Here is a 24,740-nt window from a genome sequence, read left to right on the forward strand (position 1 = left end):
GAATATCTGAGATCTATTTTATATAGCTGAAGGACTAAACATATCCCTACGTGAATCATCGTACATACAGTGATGGGAGTCCAGTGCACCAAGGCACTCAAGTCATGCAGACAAGCAGAAGAGTGCTAAACTGTCCCTTCCCCGCTCAGGCATCTCATGGAAACTGAATGATCACACGAGACAAATCACATTCCAACTGTTGATCTTTGAGTAAATTGAAACAAAACCCTTCTTGATCCCCTACTATTGGATGGTGCTCTCCTAATCAACTTTAAAAAAAACTCTGGTGTTCCACGTGAACATCATTTTGCGTGCAATGTGACACCAGCATTGTCTGTGGCAATTAACAATGTCACATCCCATCAATACTTGTTCTTTTAATACACGCCAATTTTAATTGTTAACTATAATATTCCATTCCAATAATAATGAACATTTAATAATTAACTATTTATACGGTTGCCCGCCCGGGACTAATCCGGTATGTGACGCCAGCGGAGCAACAGGCCCGGTGGAACAGTCCAAATCCGGGACACATGTACGGTGGATAAGGGGCACCCTCCCTTGATCTTGAATTATTTAAATACGGAAAGTAACGTGGCGAGCGATTATTTGATGGTCCATCTAATAATCAGATCCATCCCCCAATCCATGAGATTCCCGGATTCTGCCTTCAATCTATTGCTCCCCCCGCCCATGTTATAAACCGCCTCTCATTGCCATTTCGCTTAGAAGGAAATATATAGCCCCCATCTCTCTAGGCTCTCGCTCGCTTCGGGTAATTGAGGAGGAAGGTCGTGATGGCGCTGAAGCTTCCGTTACCGACAGAGACTGGAGGGATTTCCTTCCTGGATTCGAGCAGAGGAACTTTCCAACAGCTCAAAGGTGAGATTTTTAGGGTCCTTTCCTTCTGAAGAGAGCGGATTTTGTTGCATTTCCATACCTTGTCATGGTATGGGATTAGTGGGCGGTAAGGTTGCTTTACTGTGACCTTGGTGTCGCGGACAGCGTCTCCGTACATCCGAGTCTCCCCAGGCTCCGCAGTAGCGGGAGACTTGTAGACTGGACTTTTGTTTTTTTTTTTTTTTAGCCTTCTATAGTTTAGGATTAGATCAGGTGAGACTGTGTGGTGTTTTCTTGCGGTTTTTCTGATTCTTTTTGCCGAATAATGGTTTGTTATGCGTTTTTTCTATTCAATTTCATTAGTCTGTTTAATTTCTTGGTGGGCAGCGTAAATATTAGAGATATTTTGGATTCTTCTGGTTAATTTGGAAGGATGTTAGATCTTGAGTGTAAAGTTTGTATCTTTTCTAAGAAAATTTGTCGGTTGTTCATGATCAGTCAAGACGGATATATTGATCCACCTGAAATCTGATGGTTTTGAGTGACTGATGGAACTTACAATGATTAGCTCCTTGGAGAAGTTCTTCATATCAGTATTTTTCGCTATCTCGGTTCGGTCTTGTTGTTAAAAAGAAAAAAGAAAATCAATTGTTATTGTCTTTATTGGCTAAAAGGAACTGATCTAATTTTAACCATTTAAGTTTAAAAACTGACGATTTCTTCTTTTAATGATCATATGGAGGCTTGCACAAGAGTGTTATTGTTTCTTAAATACTTCCAATAGAAATTTGGGGATTTAGTGGGTTGTCTTATGAGATTTGAGTATAGAATTGTCTTTTATAGTGATCTTGGAGTTAAATTCTCTACCATGATGAATTTTCAGCGGGATTTCCTTTGAAAATGAGGAGGCGTATTGGTTCATCAAGGAGAACATGTTGCTCGATGCAGCAGGCGCCGCCACCAGCTTGGCCTGGCCGAGCTGTTGCAGAATCAGGACGCAAGTCATGGGATGGTCCAAAGCCTATCTCAATTGTTGGATCTACTGGTTCGATAGGAACTCAGGTATACACCATTCAACACTGGTGCAGCATATTTTTACTAATCGTGCATTACTTTCTCTCACATCCGTGCTCTCTTTTGAGAGGATTATATTCGGGCATGTTCACCCAAATGAATGTCTAAAAATTTGCATGAAGTGCTAGTACGCCAACTTGAGACCTTTTTTTCCTTGGACAAATAGTGATGCTCTATGTTTAGTTCTCATTCCAGTGCATGAAGTTTTTTGGGATCAAGTCCTAGTGGCATTTGCCATTGGTAATCGCCAAACCTCAAAGCCATCAAACCAATAGGATGTCTGCGATTAAGACCTTAATGATTTTTCTTTGCATCTTGCTCAAATTAGAATCAATTTTTTTGCATTTTGTTATGCATTTTCTTCTGATTTTCTATTACTCTATGTTTTCAGACATTGGACATAGTGGCTGAAAATCCAGATAAGTTTAGGGTTGTTGCACTTGCTGCTGGCTCTAATGTGACGCTCTTGGCTGATCAGGTATGTTTAAAGTTTCATAAGTTGCTGAAGATGGCAACAAACAATTATAGTTTGGCGAGTTTTAATATTCTCTCTTTTTTTCTATTTCTTGAGCAGGTTAAAACGTTCAAACCTCAACTGGTTGCTGTAAGAAATGAGTCATTGATTGGGGAACTAAAAGAAGCTTTGGCTGATGCTGAACACAAACCTGAAATTATTCCTGGGGAGCAAGGTGTTATAGAGGTCAGCCACTGTTCTGTATCCGTCCAGTTGTTGTAATGGCATGATTTTATCAAGTAACATTTTTGGATCTGATTTTCAGGTTGCTCGCCATCCAGATGCTGTCACAGTAGTCACGGGAATAGTAGGATGTGCAGGCTTAAAGGTAAAGGCTGAAGCTTTCTGCTTATTTGCTGATAGTTTGTCTTTTATATTATTGCTTCAATAAGACTGTAAACTGTATGTGACTCTACTCTTAGTTTAGGTTTTCTCTTGGCCAATTTATCGAAAAGCAACTTATACAATTGTATATGAAAGGGTTCTATGGGGCAAGATTTTGGCATAAATAATGCAGCAATACCCTGATATTTGCTTGCTGGATGGTAGTGTTGACCTAGAAATTATAGAAGATGTTCATCATGGGGGTCTGTCAGTGAAGGCCTTTCTGAAAGTATGGTTTATTGCTGCTAATTTGGTAACTATAGTTGCCTAATATGCTGTGAAAATGGTAAAAAAATAGTGTTGTGTGACTTGTCTCATTAGATTTACTGTTTCAGGTCATTTGTTCAGATCTGACCTTGGGATGGTCGAGATAGTTTTGGTTGCTGAAGATCTTGATGATAATAGATAAACATCCATGTACAATGAAATCTGCCCTTTTTCTTGTTTTGTTGTCAGCCCACTGTAGCTGCAATTGAGGCTGGAATCGATATAGCCTTGGCAAACAAAGAGACTCTTATTGCAGGTGGTCCTTTTGTGCTTCCTCTTGCACACAAGCATAAAGTGAAAATACTGCCCGCTGATTCAGAACATTCTGCCATATTCCAGGTATCTTGGTTTGTTGCTGATGGAACTTACGTAGGCACATTCCAGATAGCTGTTCCTTTCTTGTTCTGAAATTAAAATATTCTCTGTATGCTGTCTTTTTACCTGACTGCATGCTCATAGACAAATGTTAATGCCGCAAGTTGCTGAATGAAGAATGATGATTAGGGAATGTTCATTTTCTCCAGTGTATTCAAGGTTTACCAGAGGGTGCACTTCGCCGCATAATTTTGACTGCATCCGGAGGAGCCTTCAGGTGCATGCAAGATCTACGGTTTATCTATCTTAGTTACATCTTGATATGGAGAGTAATAAGGAAGATGAAATTTTTGTTGCATAATTTGTCAAAAGGCTAGAGTTCTCAACAGCTCAGGACTATCCAGTAAATTATTGATTAAATTTATTATGGAGCTATTAATCATTATTGTTCCACCGAGGCAAAAAAAGAGAAGAGAAAGCTTGATTGGTGAAACAGATTAAACTAACTTGAATTTTTTGAACACTTAATTACCTTTTGAAGCATAATTTCTTGATCTGGCTGCCTTTTACTACCAAACAAGCTATGCCTCCTAAAGAACAAAGCTACATAAAATGTGTCCCTTTTGTTGTAGTATGATTATCTCTTTCATGTTATGAACAAATCATTGTCTCTGCAGTTATCTTCCTGTACCCTTCATTTTACAGCCAGGAATTTAGAGCAACATTTTTACATAGTGTTTATGATAGGGATTTGCCAGTTGAAAAGTTGAAAGAGGTGAAAGTTGTGGATGCTTTGAAACATCCAAACTGGAATATGGGGAAAAAGATCACTGTGGATTCTGCTACCCTTTTCAACAAGGTATTATGTTCTCGATGACTTTGTGAGATGCAACAGATGTCTATTCTCTAGTTATTCAAGGCCTGCAGCTATCAGCAAGTTCTTTATCATACAGGGGTTGGAAGTTATTGAAGCACACTATCTATTTGGGGCTGATTATGATAATATTGAGATTGTGATTCATCCACAGTCAATCATTCACTCTATGGTTGAGACACAGGTAAATCTCTTTTAACTCTCATTGCTATGACTTGCTCTGCAATATTCTTTAAGTGATGTTTAACAGGACCAAAGTTGCATTTATTGTTTCATTAGAAAGTGTTTTGAAAGTGTTTGGAGTTTGAATTTTTTATTTGGAGACACTCTAGTTCCAGCCTAGACATTAAGAATTCCTAAATTATTTTATGTTGTTTTCACAGGATTCATCTGTTTTGGCTCAGTTGGGGTGGCCTGACATGCGCCTACCAATCCTTTATACAATGTCTTGGCCGCAGAGAATTTATTGCTCTGAAATTACATGGCCTCGACTTGATCTTTGCAAGTATGGAACTTCTTTTCCTAATTATTATGTTCTGCATGCAAAGTTTAGTTTTCTGACCTTACAATTGTGTATTATAATGCACATGTAATATATTCTATAAATAAATATTATAATGACCTTAATATAAGTGATGGAGGCATGTTTTTTCTACTTTATAGCACCCAAGTACACGTCTTGTATGCCTTTGGCATCATCTTAATTAAATGAGAAGAATGACAGGCAGATGTTGTTTGGGTAGATAAAATATACTGAATCATTTTAGCAGCATGTTGGCTTATTATTTGGGTAATCTAGCAGATATAATTGATCTTTATAATGAGTGAAAATTCACTGAAATCTTATAATTGAAGAAAAGGATCATTTTGTTGCTACATATCAAAATATTTCGGCTGTTCTTATTTATACAATGAAGTCCAAATTTGGTAGCATAATCATGGGTTAGAAATTGCTATTGAAGTATATTTGGTTCAAAAAATGGATTTTATATTACAGATAATATCATGTAGGCAACAACATGAATGAAAAATATCGAATGTGATCATCTTCTGAGTAGTAACCATAATAAACCTTGTTTAAATGGATGGTGCAGGCTAGGTTCGTTGACATTTAAGGCTCCTGATAATGTGAAATACCCATCCATGGATCTTGCCTTTGCAGCTGGGCGAGCTGGGGGTACCATGACTGGTGTTCTTAGTGCTGCCAATGAGAAGGCAGTGGAGATGTTCATCAACGAGCGGTATGCACTTTTCTCCTTTTCTGTAGGGCCCATTATTATCTTGGTGATTTTTTTTCATACTTCAACAGCCATTTTTCATATTGTCAAAGTTAATAATAACTTTCACATGATTGTGCACTTCTGGAACCTCATAAAATGCTCCACAATGTGTTTTTGATCAGTTTTTTGCTCTGAACAATGGAGCACATACGCCAGATTCCCAAGCCTTCCAATCAAAATTTAAAAAATTGAGTGGAACATCTGTTGCTGCCTCTCCTTCCTGTATAAATTTTTGTATCAGAATTAGATAATGATGATGCAACTTTCCTTCAATGTTGTAAACATTTGGGAAGTTGCACCATTGTTTAACAACTTGACAATCAGTAAAGAGATTGACATCAGGGGTTCTCATTTAAATGGTTTTAAAAGAAGGAAATTTTTTATACAGCTTTTCATCTCTAATCTTTTTATTTCTTTGTTTTGCTTTGCATTTCACAAAATTTTGTCAGTGATTTGTCAACCAAGGGAACAATCATTCTCTTACCTTTTGCTTCTGTCAATATATGAGATAATCGCTTTCCTTAGATATATCTTATGATATTTGCATGTGTTTCAGAATCGGCTATCTGGACATTTTCAAGGTTGTGGAGCTTACATGCGATGCGCATCGGAATGACCTAGTCGTCAACCCTTCCCTTGAAGAGATCATCCATTATGACTCATGGGCTCGAAAGTTTGCAGCCAGTTTGCAACCATCATCCGGCTTAAGTCCTGTTCCTGTGTGAGTAGTCTGGCTCATCAGCGAGAATGCTGTGGGAAACAGGACACCTCTCAACTAGTTCTCTGGGTGTTAATTTCATTGCCAAAATACATGAAAGCACCCAGCATGTGTTTCAACAAGAAAAGATGCATGGGGAACTTATATATCTCAATCTTTATATGCATCAACAAAGTTCAATCGGGAAAAAAAAAATCAATGGAAAAAAGTTCAATGCGATCATAAAAGAGCAACTAAAGAAGGAAGAACAAGATTGATCTGTTGCTTTGTATGCATTTTCTTGTTTCTTCACATTCTCATTGGGTAACCAAGGTTTTGAATATCAGTGCTAGTGGTTGTTTCGGCCGACAGGCGGCACAGTCCGACACGGCTCCATACCGGACTGGACCGGTGCGAACCAACAAAGGAAGGAAGGGATGAATTGAGGAGGAGAAATAAGAGAAAGAGAAAAAAAAGAGAGGAATAGAAAGAGAGAGGAGGGGGGGGAAAAGAGGTTGAGGTGGCAGAGATACTGTTGATAGCCACCTAAGGGCTGCATGGGCCTTCAAAAGGCCGTAGTGCCAACTGCAACTCCGCGCCCGTTGCAGGAGAAAAGAGAGAAGAAAAGAGAGAAGAGAAAGAGGGGAGGAAAGAATAGGAGTGAAGGGGGTCTGACGGAGTGGCCGTCGGATGGCATAAATACTATCTCTGGCTCCGCGGTGTGAAATAGGGGTTTTTTTTTTCAAGTTTCCTATTTCAGAGGTTTTTTCAAAAAAGTTCAGACAATAAGATTTGTCGGCTTCATTGTTTCTCAATTTTTTTAAAAAAATATTGAAATAGTGAAGTCAGCAAATCGATTGTCGATTTTACTATTTTTAATTTTTTTTTTAAAAAAAAAAATTTTTTAAAAAAAAAACTGACGGGTGAACAGAGACGGTTGCCCCTGTTCCATGATCGTGCTCTACCTGCGCTGTTTCCGCTGCCTGGTAGCCACGGACAGCCATTCAAAGACCTCTAGCAGTCCCTCCATAGTTTTATCCTCTCGTCTCTAGCGGTATCTTTTTTTTTCACTCATTATGGCAGTTCTATCGAACGAACCGAGTTGTAGAGGTTTCTGCAGATTTCCAGCGATTATAATCGGCCTCCAATGGCCTCTCTCTCTCCTCCTCTCTCTCTCTCTCTCTTTTTATCTATTTTTCTCTCTTTTTTTTTTCCGACATCAGTATGTATCATTTTTTTTATCGAAATTATTTTGATTCTCCATCGGTCTGAATACTATTTTTCCTATCGAAACTGTTTTGATTCTCCATTGGTCTGATTCAGCATATCCTAAACCGTCCGGTCGAAACGGTTTTGAAAACTATGGTGCAACCTATCGAGGGCTGTTGATTGGCCATGGCAACCTGATCCAGAATGAAAAAAAGGGAGCCGACTGGGATTTTAGGCTCCAGGCCTGAACGGGCCAGCGTGAGAAGCCTGATAATTTCTGGGCAGGGCTAGAGAAATTTACAAACTTGGGTGGGGCTTGCTCTCCTCAGCGAGTTGCGCCTGGGCCTGACGACCTATTGGAATGCCAAAATCTTCTACAAGAAGAACTTTAATATCTGTTGAGACAAACCAAGAAGAACTTTAATATCTGTTGAGACAAACCAAAGCTGTAACAATGAAAATAAGAAATAGGCTAATGAGTAAACTTTGATTGGTATCTTACCATGTTTTAGTGGCTTTTGGCATACGAACCTGCCTTTTCTATGTGTGAAAAGGTCTCTAGACGAAATTACAACTTGCTGATACAAAGTTGCATGTGACTTGTGAACAAGAAGTAAGAGATATTGGAATCGAGCTTTCAAATCTTATCATGGCATAGCTATTAACTTATATTTTAAAAATAAACAAACCATACAATCCTTTTATCTGACTTCACAGATGGTGAAAATTAGGATGATCTGTTATCTACAATTGGGTTGAGAAATTAAAGATCGACATATGATCATAACATCGTTGCAAGTTATTTATAAAACATTAGTGAAATACATATTCATGACTGATGTTTGAATGCTACCTTTCAGTCTTACTCAAGTTATTTCAGGTGAATGGTAGGTTCATCCTCCTACTTTCCTTTCATCCAAAAAAAACCTTTCAGTCTTACTCTATATAGGCCCCTACATACTAGGTGATCATAAACAAATAACTGATCATCATTTATTTAGAGCCTTTTTGGTTACTGGATATCCTGAATGGGGGTGGCTTATCCTGCAAGCCCATCAAATAGCTTTAGTTTTTGGAGGGGATAAGATTGCTCTGGTCGAAGCCACTTATCCATTATCCTGGGTTAAAATTATTGCTGGGAAAGGTAAATATTTTTTCCAGCAAAAAGTGAAGGAGCTGTTCCTTCTCTCTCTTACTTTCTCCGCTTTTTCTCACCTTTTCAGTTATCCCTGCAAGCTACCAATCGAACAATTGTGTATTCATGATCCGAGAATAAAAGAATTTGAGGGATAGCTGAGGTTAGAGATAGCTATCCTTGGGCTTTCTATCTAGCCAAATGCAACCTAATAGAGTCTCTTTGGAGGTCAGGTTATATCACCCAATAATAACTATACTATTGAAGAGAGCTGAGAACGAAATTGATTGACCTGAGTCATTTTCTTTCTTCATATGAGATTTGAGCCTGCTGACTTCAAAACCACTGTTTGGTATTTATGAATATAGGTCTGATTTAACTTTAACCCTATGATTCTGCTAGTTATACTGATCTATTCCGTCAATTATAGGATTTTCAGTCTAATCATCCAAACAAACTCTCTTCCTACCATCCCACGATCCAAGGGTTCAACCATCCAAATGGTGTATACGAATAAAAACAGTTATTTTACACCTGGCATCCAAAGATCCTACGGTTCGCTCCCATCTTCAAACCCGCCATAAATTTTAAGCAATGAAGTAAACGGAAAAACAAAAAAAAAAAAAAAAAAAAAGGACGAGAGTGGTGTAACATGTCCAAATTCTTCTTTGTCAGATTTCTCACTGATCAAACTTTGGTTTTGTGGTCACTGTGGATACAAGCGGACCTACCGTATCTTGCATTCTGTTCAAGTGGACCCAAGGGGGGTTGGTGTCCGTTGTCAACGCTGCATGCTGATGTAATTATAAACCTGAGCTTGCTCATACTGGAGTTATCCACCCCATGGCCCTTGACCTAATTATGTTTTCCCGGTCTGAGAGGCCTCTTGGAGGCCATTTTGGCTCACGTAAAAGAGGCTTAGATATGTCTGCATGAGATCTCAGAACTTTCTGAGTTTTCAACTACATATCAGCACTAATATCTCATTCACAAAAGGCCATTAAGAATCACGTTGCATTGGCTTTTTTCAGCCTTAACAAAAAAAGTCATGCTCAAAATGCTCGTCCTTGTGAGCGTCCCTTGGCACTTGTAATTTCGTTGCCAAGTCTGGAGAACTGACCTGGTCGACGATAGGCCACCAGCCCTTTTGTTTGCCTGGGGATACCAACACAAATGACGTAGACAATATCCAAACCAGAAGATTCGGGGCCCTATGTCACTATCTAATAAATGGACAGGTTGTTGTTGGCTTTTAATAGTCGCCGCAGCTTGACTTGGTACATGGATTTTGGGTCAACTCACATATTCTTAATCGGGCTACTTGCTGAGGGTCAGAAAGAAATGGTAAGAAAAACATCATAAAAAACAAATTCCAAAAAAATTAATGGGTTGGTAGTTTGACCATTTGGACATGCTCTCGCTCAAGATCTTTGAAATGAAAACACAACAGAAAGTATAAACCTGCCAGGTCAAAGATGTTTGTGATGGTACAAAATGGTTGAATTGGATAACAAGAAGGGAACAAGTCTTCACCTCCAACTAACTGCAGACTTTGTCATTAAGCTATCATCAATAATTGCTGCCGCCTTTCCAAAACATCTAGAACAAGCGTGTCTAGGATGATGCTCGAACACAATTGCCCATAGGAATGTAATTTTCTGACCCATTCTTGCTTAAATGGTTTCAATAAGGAGTGGTTGCCGGAAAAAAAAAACAAAGAAGAAGAAGAAAAAACAGTAAACCGCTGAAATATGCAACCGTTGGCATCAGCCATTGCCAAATATAAAAGATCAATAGGATCATTAACCCAGAAGCATGGCTATTGGAGATGAAAGGCTCTTCCCCCGAGTTAGTTATTTATTATATAGTTAGGGTGGTACATGTACATGGATATTAGCTGAGTTTTTTCCGTGAAGTTGAAAGTGCATTCATAGAACGCATGTGTATGAACCCAGAGGTGATAGAGTAATAGATGACACTACAACAGAACCGATTGAACAATCATTGATTTTTTTTTTATCATGATACAATTATTGCAAGAGAATATGTTTGGAAAAAATAAATTTGAAGCATGAAGAAATGTTTCCTGCGAAAAAAAAAAAAAAGACATCGAGAAATATGTGAACGTTGGAAGAAGATCTCTGTGTATACTAGATAATAAACTCGTCTTAAATAGAGAAGAAAAGATTAAAAAACCAGAGGAGATCATATAAGTCAGATTGAAATAATCTATATCCTCTTCTCAGCATTTATATATATATATATACAAAAAAAAAAATGATAGAGAACTGGTGCACGACGTGTGAGTGATCCTCCATCGCCATGGGACAGGTTTTTGAAGGCCTTCATGAAGTTTCTCATCTTTGGAATTTTCGGGGTTTTGGTTGAAGCTTCAAATACATGCTTAGAAGCCTCTCCAAGCAATACTACTACTATACCCTTTCTTTCATCTAGAATGCGTGTAGCTTATATCCTAATATATTAGTAATATTTCATAACTCAATGATGTCAATTGCATAACATTGGAAGTTACACTCTCAATTACGTTACTTCCTCTGACTGCTTTCATCTTTATTCACAGAGTCCAGATATCTTTATTATCACCACGAGTCCTTTTCATCTTGATCCTTCAATTCTTCTTTGGCTCAGAACTTTTTTTTTTTTAAGTGCTTAGATATAAAAAACTAACAATAATTCAAGTTCGAAGTACTTCACAAGAAGAGCAACACACGGAAAAGATGTCACCATATTCCATCAATAAGAGAACCAACTACCCCGCAATACATGGCTTTTTCTATGTAGGTGACCCGTGACCATGGGAAAGAACGCACATAAAGAACTCCTCAATGGGAACCCTCTTTCCCATTGGCTAACATAAATTTTCCATATTTCCACATGTGCACCATGTCTAATGTCTAAATAACAATATAGTTGTCGGAATCCAAGTATAAACGCAACAAAATACCAATATCATTGCCATTTTAATTATAACTGGAGGACAAAGTTTTGATCTTTTTTTTAACATTTTTGTTGAGACCACCAGAGCTTTACAAATTCAAAAAAGCAGCCCAACCGCGGCGCATTTCTACATTGGATAATGATGATCAAATGAAATGGTAAAACTTATTTTCTTAAAAAAGAAAGATAAAATTAAAAAAATAAAAAATGGAAGATTTTATCTTTGGAAGGGATGACGTGACCGGCTGAGGCCGTTCGCGTTGGTGAACAAACCGAACAGCTCCTGCCGGTACGGTAAGAATGACCGCCGCCCGCCCTTCACCTTCTCCTCGTTTCCCTTCCCGTAAAACAGCCGGTGGGCGGTGACCAGATCCAACTCCGTCGCCCGAGCCCCCTTTTCTCCCCTTTCTTCGTCGCCACCGCCGCCTGCGCCTGAGGGTTAGGGTTAGGGTTACGAGTTTTATCATCCGCCGCTAGGAAGACAAACTTCTCCTTCCCATCGCTGTAGCTCCGCCCCGCCATCAGGTCGCGAAGCCGCCCCCGCTGGGCTGTCGACCCCATGGAGGCGCTCTTCTTGCACTGCTCCGCCGACGCCCGAGACCACACGCAGTACTCCCCCACCACCGCCTCCGCCTCAGACGAAGCAGACGACGAGGAGCTCCGTTCCATCTCCGCCGCCGGCGAGAGGAGGAGGTTACGGTCGAAGACAGGGTAAGAGGGGAGGATGCGGCCGTTGCAGAAGATCTCATCGGCAGTGATTGAAGGCTCCGCCTCCGGGTCCCTCGCCGCGAAGGCGAACTCGAAATTGCCGCTGGAGTCATCGTCTCCGTCTTCCTCCTCCTCCGGCGCTTCCGCCACCGGTGGTTCGGGCAGGTGAGTGGCGGCGGAGATCTGATGAAGGGACTCCTGATGGACGGCGGTGATCTCCTCCTCCGTCCCACCGAAGCCGGGGGACAGCGTGAGATAGGGCTTCTTCTCAGGGTGTTCCGCCATCGCTTTCTCTCTAGAATATATCTTTCTACTGCTATATTATTCTTGGGGAGGGAAGGAGGGAGGGAGTTGGGTACAGAGAGAGAGAGGACGGCGTTGGTTTTATAGAGCAAGGGGGAGCCGCGTGAGGCCTGGTTGGTTGACCGGGTGACCGCGTTGCATTGCTTTCCCTGGAGGGAAAGTATTTTTAAAACCGCGTTCACCCGGCGCGATCTCGCACATGCGGTAATGTCTAGGTCCAAGAAAACGACGGGCTTCTCTTTTAAAACCACCCCCCCCCCCAAAAAAAAAAAGGACGGGTCTCTCGAGTCTGCGCTGACGTTAGATCCAAGATTTTTATGTGGGCGGCAGATCCGCCGTCCGGTTATTCCCGATTTTTAGTTGGGGACAAAAATTTATGTACATTTTTAACATAGTAAGTGGGGTAACTAGAATTTATGACCACCGAATTACCAACTGAAAGATAATTTGCCATGGCCTCGAATTATTATTTGGTTTAGATGCAAACCAACAATGCTGTTTGGTCTTAATTGAATTAAAAGCTTTAGTCAGCTTTAGTAAGGTTTATTGACATAATTGGACCATCAAGGCGGGAATCTATCTATAAAGTTTGATATCCTAGCTGGTCTCGGCTGTCATACCTTTATTTGGTCCAAAGGATAGATAGAGAAGGAAAAATGGGAAGTGGGAGGCTGGTTTGGATTTTTTATCTATCATTTCATGTATTTAATGAAATACAGAAAAATGGATCGGGATGATTCTTTTTTTTGTTTGGTGTAGGAGGAATAAAATGAATGATGGAATTTAGAGATGCCAATCAAGTCGGTCGGATGCCAATTGGATCAAAAAATTATTAATCCAAATTCAATATAAATAGATAATCCATTCTGATGCTTACAACCCATCTATTGAATAAATCAAATCAAGTTAAACAGATTAGTAGATTAAACATATTAAACATGTCGGATTAAATAAGTTATAAATAAATTAGGCATATTTTAAACAGATTAAATGGGTAAGGTCATATCCAATCTAATTATTAAATAGGTCCAAATGAGTTAAACGGATTAAATGTCTAATATGAACCTAAACTATTTAACGAACAGGTCTAGATGAATTGATCTGTTTAGAATTCAAACATGTTTAAAAAGGATGTCCACAGGTTGGATTAACAAGTCGGATTATAAATTGCCACCTATAGAATTTATAATATTTATATGATTTTTTTATAAAATTATTGATACATATCGTAGTATATCAAAATTAATCCTACTCACTACTATATAAATAGGATGAGTCGGGATCGTATCTACAGAGACTTAGGCGATTATTTCGAAAATACAAATGAAAAGAATAATAGATTACAAGAAACTAAGAATAAAATATGAAGATTGCAATAAAAAATATTTTTTATTGATCAAATAAAGAAGCATATATAATAAAAAAATAAAAATATAATACAAGACAACTAAATCAAGTTAAACTTCTCACTATGCCCGATGGTGAATGCACCTCCTTGAATCCTTTGTCTTCCTTCTTGCAGCTAGCGGCAGGATGGCTGGAAGACTTAGTCTATAAACTTTAAGAAAGAAAGGTAGATAGAAGAGGGTATGAAAATATAAAAAGGATAACAGCACTAGGATTAGAACTTCTTCTAGATTTGATGGAAGGCGTGCTAAGGTTAGGATTTTTCCTAGACTTCTTAGAATGTGGAGAATGAATCTATGGAATAATATGGTATTGTGCTAGGGTTAGTATCTCCTCTAGACTTATGGAGAAGAGAGAAAGAGAGATGGAGGTAGCAGTTTGGAGAGAAACTAAAGCATCGGCTTGATGGGAAGAGAGAAAGAGAAGAGCTTTGATGGAGGAGAGGAGGAAAAGAGAGAAAAGAAGATGAAGAATCCCATAAGGGACTGATGTCCCTTTAGAAGAGAAGGGGGTGTGTATTTATAGAGTGGAGGCTAAAGTTTTATGAGAAAAAAGATGGAAGCATGAATAAGGATCCTTAGATCTTCATATTACTTCTCCTCCGTTGATCAATAAGTCACGTTCACACGAGATCTTCATGAAGAGTGATCTTTTAATTTGAGTCCTTGATATTTAAGTCATGTTCATTCTTGATTCTATTTATCTTTTAATCTAGGCTTTTGATTGGAGAGGTTGCTTTTTGACCTTTGATCTTTAAGTCGCATTCACACTTGAATAGGAACTGGTTGTCTGGTTCACTCAATTCTGATCTGATTTGAGTCCAATTTAAATCGTATAAATTCAAACTCTTAATTACTTATCAAATAGACTAAAGAGTATCAAATTTTAATAATATAATATAAATTATCATAATATTTAATATCTTTAATGACTGAAATTAAGTATTCATCACACTTTTCAATTTGAACTTTACTCGTCCTCGAGTAAAATAGATATATTAGCATTGTGCATCAAATTATCTTTGAATTAAAAGTTATCTTAGGTATTTCTAACTGTAATGGATACCCGACTGAACTATTAAAGAGGTAGTTCATTGGATTACTAATTCAACCCAATTAATGGTGAATATTAGCCATAGAAATTTTAGAGATCTTCTTTCATCAACTCTCCACTATATTCTTTAAGTCCTCTAACTTGATGTGAGCAGAATTTATTATCTTCTTACAGTTTAGTTCTTATTTTTTAAAATTTTTTTCTCTTTTTTTTTTCAAGAAGAGTCTAGTGCAATATCTTAGCCTTTTGAGCTTTCTAGCAGAACTTTATAGCAAGCTTTCAGCCAGTGACTCCCAAATCAGTTGGCTTTAAGGTATTAGATGTAAATCATCCTTCAGACTTACTGACTCGAGTCCAAAAAAAGTTACAAGATGAGACAGACTCTATAACAGTCTTTTAGCATCCCCACCTATTGATGTAAACTACAATGTTTACTTAGGCAAAGGAGTCCGGTTACTCAAGAGACAATGCTAAATCATTTTTTTTCATCTTCTTTTTTTTACAATAAAAAAGGGATTGTTGCATTCCTCGACCTTTCCATCCATACCCCCATGAAACAGATTATTCATTGAGATGGTGGGAAGAGGGTTCTGAAAATACTCTAAAATTTGGTCTAGTCTAAGTCTTACTATTCATTAGATTTTTTTAATAATTTATCTCTTAGTGTCTCTACAATTATCTAGATCGTTAATCACTCATTGATTAAGATGTCTGATTAACTTCAAATCGAGATAAAATTTAGATACACAAAGCTAATTATTTCTGATCATACTTGATGACTCAATTAAATTAATTTTCTTCCTCTCCAACTTAATTTTTATTGTCCTCAATGAAAGAAGAGAATCATAATAAAATATAACAAGAAAGGATCCATCTAAGTTTGATATGTGCATTTATTATTGAGATATCCTTCATTGTTGGGTGTGGTGTATTCTTGACTCCAACTGGCATGAACATAGCTCCCTCCCTAATTTGGCTAGCAGCATCACTCATCCACTCCACTATAGAGTTTCAACTTAGCTAATTATCTTTTTAGAGATTTCTATAAAAAATAAAAAATAAAAATATTGCATAAGCTGGGTTACCTTCCAACAAGCATTAAGTTTAACGTCTTAAACCAGACGCTATGAGGGAGTCCCATCTATAACCAACTTAGGTATGTCCCTCAAAGTTTCAAAAGAACAAGATCAATCAGAAAGTCTTATCATCATAGTCGAAAAATATTCATGAATGCTCTACAATGATTAGTTTAGACCAATAGAATATATTGGATAAGCACGCAATACCAAGGACTAACAATATTCTCATAATTTGTTTGATGACCAGGAAGGAATTGTGTTTGTTGAACCATATTAGGGTTAGTAGTTTAAGAGTTTTTTCAATTATAACCTAATCTACTCTAATCTCTGTCTCGGATATGATATATTTTGGCATCATCTCTTTCCATCTATAGCATGATATTTTTTTCAAATTAACATTAAATCTATCTCCATACATCATTTTAGCATCATAGAAGAATTTTGGAGACAATCCTCGAAAGTAGTGTCAAAAATAGAGAAATCAATCATAAAAATCTCAATATTATTATCCCTCATTTCAGAGATATTCCATCCAACAGCTTCTTTATGTGCTTTTAGAATACCTGCAAGTTGGACTTTTTAATTAGGGATCACTAGAAGGATGTCAGTGGGTGAGTCAAGAAGTGGCTTCAGTTCTAGAGCAGAAGTGATTCTAATAAGAGAGCTATTGAAGGTTAGATGATGGTTCATATTTTTCAATCCAAAATATGATGGTTTTAGGATAGAACGTATCAACTAGATCATTTATTTTTGTGATATACCATCAACATCAAAATCATCCATCTCAAAGTGAACTAAACAGGGATCTAAGGAATCCTGAAGGAGAATTGTAGGCATAACTTTCCCTATTATGTTATTCATTTGTGATCCTTGGAAAATCTCAATTAATTTAATTTTATCAATTTGTCCTCCTTTTCCGTTACAAAGAATGGATGATTCTAGGACACTTAGAAATGAGACCATAAGTAGGTAAGGTGATGATAGAATTGGTTCATCCCACTATTTGAATTTCTCTCTAGATATTTTTATCTTAGTCGAATTATCTGTACTGATCATTTTGGTTGTGCAGGATTGTTCTATAACTAGTTCGTTCCCGAGAGTCATAATCGATTGTTCAGAAAAAATTATAGAGACATTAAAATTTTTAGCCAGATATTGTCCCTTTAGATTACTCTTAGACTGACTAAGCAGATTTTTTTCCTCCTCCCTACTAATTGCAATTACTGATTGATCGACTTGAATTTTTATTTCGGCTAAGAATTGCATAGAGGAGTGAAGGAGCTGATTGGTGCTTTCAATCCTATATAGTGCTTGTAAAACTTTCTCTTCAAATGATGGGCTATAGATAGCTGGAGAAGATTGATATTGCGAATAGAGTATATCGTAATAGGGTGCTTCTACAAATGTAGATCATTGTATTACCAAAGTAACCACTGGCTATAGTTTTCATGAAAAATTTGGTTGAATCTTTCAACTTGGATTGTAGTCGTTAAAGAATGGGTTATTTTTCGGTTCATAGGCTATTTGGGTTTGATATTGATGAACTTGCTCATACCTAAACTCAAAAAATTGGTGCACGATTAGGCATTCAACTTATTGTGCCGGAAGAAAAGATACAGAGAGAGTTTATCTAATAGCCAGTAGGCAATCTAATCTATAAGACAGCTCATCCTCTCTACTGTAGAAATTCATATTTCTAGCATCGATCTAATTTATCGAATTATTCTGATTATTTTAATATATAATCAAGAGGTCCAGATCAGAACAATCCCCTTCTGATTTTTTTTTAATAAAAAATGAGAGAAGAAGAAGAGAAGATGGAGAAATAGAGAAATTCTAAAGATAAGAATCCTAAGAGAATCCTAGACGTAGAGACGATTGATGAAAATATTATTTTTAATTATTTTTTTGATTTTTTAAATAAATGATGCAATCCAGTCAACTCTATTCTAAGATTATCCTAGATCTAGATAGCTCCTAACTGTCAAAATCGCCTTCGAGCACTCTAAGTAAAAGACTAGCCACTCAACTGGCCAGATAAATGTAAGATTGGTGGGGGTCCTCCTGTTATTTTCTTAGACACTAACTAAGTTGGTCAGATCAGTAACATAATCAATTAATGAACCACCTTCCTTCGAACGTAATCTCTAAATCACTTTTTTAGATACCAATTAAACTAACCAACTTTAATCCAGTCTAACTCTTAGGATTCTTTGTCCTATTGAACTCGAGAGTCTTAGATACCAACATCTAATTAATTTTAAATTAGAGACTTAGGTTCATGCAAATGCAGGATTGTGATTTGTGGATCAAGGAAGGATGATCAAATCACCACCTTATCTTATTTAATTAGATTAAATACCCTTAAAATATTTTATAAAATATGCAATGCAAAAAAAAAGTATCCAAATATGTTAAGTAGCTTTTAAAATTTAATTAGTTTATTTATATTAGTCAAGTATTATGTGGTGTCATTGTATTCTTTTTATTTTATGTTATTTTTAAGTAAAAAAAAAAGAGATAAGTTTTAAATTAGATTAATTAATATGAGAAGATCTAGTGAATCTAACTAAATGGAAAGTAAAAAATGCTAAGATTAAAAAGTAAGTAAATAATCTATAAATAAAGCAACAAATCAAATCTACTTTTAGGATAATAAATTATTCTAAGCTATGAAAAGTAGTAAATCACTAGGAATAATGAGCAGTAATAAATAAAATAACTACTTAATTATGCAAATAAGGTAATCTCACAGTTAAGAATAAAAGGTAACTACGTAATCTAAATAAAAGAAAAGAAGTCTAATCTACTGAGAAAATATAAAATCACTGATTATATAAAGTAGTAAATTATTCTAAGTCATAGAATATAGTAAATCAGTAGGCCATAAAAAATAAAATTTTTTCTATACATGCAAATAAAGTAATCTAGCTAGAAACAGTAAATCTACCATATATAAAAAGCAATATAAGATAGAAATTTTTAAAAAATAATTAAATAATTAAAATAATTAATTAATAAAAATAAATAAATTACTAATCAGCAAAATAAAATATGAAAAATAAGAATGCAAAAGAAGAAAATAATCAACTGGAAAAACAAAGTAGTAAATATTTTTTGATTATTTTTTTGATTTTTTTCAAAACAATCACGCGAAGATCTCCGATAATGGTATCAAAATTTGATGCATATCGTAGTACACCAAAATTAATCATACTTACTATTATATAGATAGGATGAGTTAGAATCGTATTTATAGAGATCTTAGATCGATTATTTCGAAAATACAAATGAAAAGAATAATAGATTGCAAAAAATTAAGAATGAAACATAGAGATTGCAATAAAAATATTTTTCATTGATCAAATAAAGAAACATACATAATGAAAAAAAATAAAAGTATGATACAAGATAATTAAACTAAGTTGAACTTCTCACTACGCCCGATGATGGATGCACTTCTTTGAATCTTTCGTCTTCCTCCGTGCAGACAGCGGCAGGATGACTGAAAGGCTTGATTTAGAAATTTCAATAAAGAAAGATAGATAGAAGATGATATGAGAATATGAAAAGGATAGCAGTATTAGGATTAGGATATCTCCTAGATTTGATGAAAAATGTGCTAGGGTTAAGACTCCCTTAGACTTCTTAGGATGTGGAGAATGGATCTATGGAAGAATATGATGTCGTGCTAGGGTTAGTACCTCTCCTAGACTTATGAAAAAGGGAGAAAGAGAGATGAGGACAGCACTTTGGAGAGAAACTTAGGCGTTGACTTGATGGGAAAAGAGAAAAGGAATAGCTTTGATGGAGGAGAGAACGAGGAAGAGATAGAGAAGAAGATGAAGAACCCCCAAGAGGGCTGATGTCCCTTTGGAAGATAAGGGGGTGTGTATTTATAGAGTGGAGGCTAAGATTTTATGAAAAGAGAGGTAGAAGCATGAATAAGGATTTTTAGATCTTCATATTGCTTCTCCTCCATTGATCAATAAGTTACGTTCACACTAGATCTACATAAAGAGCGATCTTTTAATTTGAGTCCTTGATATTTAAGTTATGTTCATATTTGGTTCCATTTATTTTTTAATCTGGACTTTTGATTGGAGAGGTTGCTTCTTGACCCTTGATCTTTAAGTCGTGTTCATACTTGAATAGGAGCTGGTTGCCTGATTCTCTCAATTCTGATCCGATTTGAGTCCAATTTGAATCATATGAACTCAAACTTCTAATTACCTGCAAAATACACTAGAGAACATCAAATTATAATAATATAATATCAATCACCATAATATTTAATATTTCTAGTGACTTAAATTAAGTGTTCATCAATTATTATTTGATAAAAAAATATTATTATTATTAATTTATAATATTTATTTATGCTAAAGAAATAGATTAACATATAAACTTTTGAAGTTTATAATTAATAATTATATAAATATTATATAAATATTTAATTTTAATTTAATTTAATTTAATAACTGATTTTATAAACTAATTATATATGGATTTATTTATTTATTTATATATAAATTAAATAAATACTTAATTATTTTATAATTTAATTTAAATATTTAATTAATTTTATATAAATAGTTAGCTAAAAATAGTAAATATAACTAGAAAAATAGGAGAATTTTGATTATTTACTTATAATTATGAAAATTATGTATCAAAATAAAATAATTAGCAATAAAATTTAATAGTATGCAATTAATAGTATAGATAATATATATATATAATAAATAAAAAAATAAAAAAAATGTTATAATTTTGTTAAAAATTAATGAAAGGTAATATTGACAATATAGAAATCCACCTCTCCACATACTTCATTCATGTTTTTTTGCATCCTCCAATTTTGGAAGGATACAAATTAGTGGACTAAGATGCATTGGCAATCCTTTCTTTCTATCAATCTTTCTTAAATTTTTTTGAACCAAATGGTGAATGAAAGCCACCTATTAATCCTCTTTCTTACGATGCCAATCAAACACAGAGTTGAGAAATTCTTAATACTGATGAATCTATTTACTCTTAGTTTACCATCTACTATTACATAACTATTGATTCCAAACCTATCTAGGCCCGCATCATCTAGGCCATACTCAGCTTTCAAGGCATCTCAGAGTTCGTTGGCACTTTTTGTCCCGTAATAAAAATCATCACTAAGAATCTGGTACCTGCAATTGTCAAAACACAGTACTTCACTAATTTCTCGGATTTGACACTATTTAGATCTTCAAAGCTCAGTGGTGACCCAGTACCTCACTTGATTTTCCCACGTCCTAAAACACAATCCGTCTAATTTCTCGCGTTTGACACTATTTAGATCTTCAAAAGAGGCTATAACTTTTAATAGGAGAAAGGTATCAACCTGATCTCATAGTTTAAAGAAAGAACTAATCCAATTTTTGAAAGAGATAATGAAAGGTTTCAAACAAATGGTGTATGTATTATACCAGTGAATCAACATAAAAATAAAATCTTTTTTTAATGATAACATAAAAATAAAATCAAAAAATCTTTCTAGCTAAGATAAAACTCTAAGATTCCATTATGAGAAATTATGGACTAGTGAGCTCAGGTTTTTATTTCTGTTGGATAATAAAAGTTCTGTTGTATTATAGTTATAAGTTCAGTTGTTAGATAGCTTAGTTTCTGGTTTTGCAAAATAATTAGTAGAAACTCATCTATCTCTAATGCTATATTATGGAAACAAATATCTATAACTAAAAGCAATAACAAAATATTTCAACAAGTATGTTTATCTGGTTTTGAATTTCATCACTGAAACCATCAACTCCAACAATTCCATGATAAGCATGACAGCAGAAATAGATTTGAATTATCGGCCTACATACCTTTAAGCACCCTGCCAACCAAATGTGTGGGCGAGAAAGGTGCGCATTTAGCCTGATGAGATAGACACTCAGCTCAATCATACTATCTCTAGGAAAGGTTCCCCATCTCACCCAATAAATTGGTAGAATCTATTTTCAGTAGAATCCTATACAGCCATAGATTCCATCATTTTTATCACTGAAATGAATCTATTTTCAGTAGAATCTATCTGGTTTTGAATTTCATCACTGAAACTATCAACTCCAACAATTCCATGATAAGCATGACAGCATAAATAGATTTGAATTATCGGCCCACATACCTTTAAGCACCCTGCCAACCAAATGTGTGGGGCGAGAAAGGTGCGCATTTAGCCTGATGAGATAGACACTCAGCTCAATCATACTATCTCTAGGAAAGGTTCCCCCATCTCACCCAATAAACTGGTAGAATCTATTTTCAGTAGAATCCTATACAGCCATAGATTCCATCATTTTTATAGTTTTTTGACTGATGGTTAGTTCTGAGCTTTACAATGCTTCCGGCAAAAAATTCATCCCCCAAGTCAATCTCCTCCCATTTTTATTAACCCAGTTCTCTTTATTCTTTATCAAAACATATTAGTTTTCTATTTTCAGCAAAAAGATTTTAGAAAACAGGTAAATAGAAACAGTTTTCAACTTTAGAAAATTAAAGGAAGGAATGGACCAAATTTTCTGTTTCAGGCTTTCAGAAAATAGAAATAGCCTACATATTGTTCTTGCATAAGAAAATAGAGATTGATTTTTGGAATCAAGAAATTAGATATAGATTTATGTAAAACAGATTTCTAGCAGGAAAAAAAAACAAAAAGAGGAAAGAGAATCCAGAAAACAGTTTTCTGCGGTAGTTTTCTAACAAAAAAATGAACAATTATTTTTCATTTTCTTTTTTGCAATCTAAGATAGGTTTCAACAAAAGAAAATAATATTTCACAAATTTTGAAATGCTAGAAAATATTTCAATGAAGGTCAGATTATAACATGAACTATAATTTCTGGCAGAGAATCTAACAGAGAAGTAATTTGTAGTTCTTGTAAATGCAAATAATAAAATTCAAAAAATTAATATGTAAAATCTATCAAAGTATAGACTGATTCTAGAATTTAGGACCGTCATGATTAATTTGCAAAAAATAATCTCTGCAGGAAAATTAACCTATGAATTTGTAACCATGCAATAGACTACATGGTAATAATATTCTCCTGACAATCTAGAAACAGAAGTTTTAGATTCTTAGAAATGAGCCATTAATTGTTTGAAAAATAGAATAAGGAAAAGATGGGAAGAGAAGAGAAATGAAAGATATTTGGACACATACACAAAAAAACAGAGAAGATAAAGAAAGATGAATTTCTGTCTTCTCTCAATCTCTTCACTTTCAAGAAAATTAAAAAAAATTAGGAGAATATATTCTTTCCTTTTCTACGATGCATGTGCGTTGCTAGTGAATAGAGGGGAAAAATGAAACATGGAGAAATATTGCTCTTATAAACAGAAAAAAAAAAGATTGAAGAAAAAAAATTAAAGAGCCAAATCTAAGATTGGTGCCTGTAGTGGAGCGAAACTTGGCTGCATTTAAAAATTGACAAAATAACTCGGGGTAAGTTGGTTAAGACTTATTTAGATGTCGCATGGTTGATCAGGAGGTAAATGATTAAGACTTATCTCTCTCTAAACAGAGAATCATGGGCTATAACTATTCTATTTTTATATCCTATGAGTTGGTAGGGTAAGTCATGGAAAAAGTGGTGAGAGAAAATAGAGAGCTTAGTGTTTAATTTTATTTTATGAGTCATTAAGTTACTTTTTGAGGTATTGATTGATTAAATTCAACACACTATTTTAGACTTTTGTTTGACTAGTTAAACAGCTAACCTGCCCTGATCATCATACAATCAACATCCAAACAGTGCCTATATCATTAATATCACCTCCTTCTTTGATTGATGTTATGAGGCTCAGTAGGATAAATAACGAAAGAAGAAAGAATTTTAGCGATTAATTTTATTTCACCATCCCTCATGAAATAAAGTTGATTAGGTTAGGCTGCTTTTCGATATTGATCTATCAAGTTTATCGCATCATTTTAGTATCTTATTTGGCTAGTTGCTACTAATCATCCCAAAATTATATACTACTGTATTCATATTACAATAACCGAAGGTAGATTTAGCTATCAAACTAGTAGATTCCAACACTCACTCACATCTCATAATCCAACAAGATATCAAACTCTTTCTCCTTTTTCTCTCCCAATCTTTCGATCAAAATAGAGTGCATAAGAATGGATCTAGAATCATCCATATCCAAACTTAGATCCCTGATTGACTAATGTTATTTGGAGACGGTTACATATACATGGAAACATGTTCATGTCACTATATAATATGAGGGATTTGCATTTTTAGTAGGAATTAGCATTGATACTTAGTTGAACTAAACAACTTTTTTTGTAACTGATTCTCAAAAGCATTTTTATTCTTACTTAAAACTTTCCTTCACAACATTAAGCACATGATCTCAACCTTATGGATTTGTATTAGTCAGACCCAAATCCAAATACAGAATTTGATTCACATCTGGCTCAACGAGTTCTTATCACTTTTCGATTTAAATCAACCAGGAGTGGATTGAACCACCCTCGATTGAGACTGATGAGGACGCAAAAAGCTGAGAAAAAATCATGAAAAAATAAAGAAGAAATCAATGAAAACTAAAAAAAATAGGAAAAAAAATAAAAAATAAAATATTTCC

At 35.4% G+C, this 24,740-nt stretch overlaps 1 protein-coding gene and 1 non-coding gene across 2 annotated transcripts; one reads left to right on the forward strand and one right to left on the reverse strand.

Moving 5' to 3' along the window:
* Window positions 1-638: 638 nt before the first annotated feature.
* On the forward strand, window positions 639-6,510 carry LOC105058728 (1-deoxy-D-xylulose 5-phosphate reductoisomerase, chloroplastic). The gene is made up of 12 exons (XM_073249605.1): window positions 639-885; window positions 1,727-1,905; window positions 2,309-2,395; window positions 2,492-2,617; window positions 2,697-2,759; window positions 3,272-3,421; window positions 3,607-3,674; window positions 4,145-4,256; window positions 4,351-4,455; window positions 4,655-4,776; window positions 5,366-5,512; window positions 6,108-6,510. Exons 1-12 carry the CDS (start codon window positions 801-803, stop codon window positions 6,274-6,276), a joined length of 1,413 nt encoding a protein of 470 aa, XP_073105706.1. The 5' UTR covers window positions 639-800; the 3' UTR covers window positions 6,277-6,510.
* Window positions 6,511-11,571: 5,061 nt separating this feature from the next.
* Window positions 11,572-12,613, reverse strand: LOC105058729 (uncharacterized). Its single transcript, XR_012137243.1, has one exon. It is a non-coding gene; the product is annotated as an uncharacterized protein (transcript).
* Between the last annotated feature and the right edge of the window lie 12,127 nt (window positions 12,614-24,740).

Source organism: Elaeis guineensis, chromosome 15, assembly GCF_000442705.2.
Source record: "Elaeis guineensis isolate ETL-2024a chromosome 15, EG11, whole genome shotgun sequence".
Classification (NCBI taxonomy): Eukaryota; Viridiplantae; Streptophyta; class Magnoliopsida; order Arecales; family Arecaceae; genus Elaeis; species Elaeis guineensis.

Excerpts from the sequence above, each read along its gene's own strand:
- LOC105058728 (XM_073249605.1), top strand. The coding sequence starts at position 801 with ATGGCGCTGAAGCTTCCGTTACCGACAGAGACTGGAGGGATTTCCTTC. Across the intron at positions 2,396-2,491 it reads TGACGCTCTTGGCTGATCAG|GTTAAAACGTTCAAACCTCA; the intron begins GTATGTTTAAAG and ends TTTCTTGAGCAG. Across the intron at positions 2,760-3,271 it reads TAGGATGTGCAGGCTTAAAG|CCCACTGTAGCTGCAATTGA; the intron begins GTAAAGGCTGAA and ends TTTTGTTGTCAG.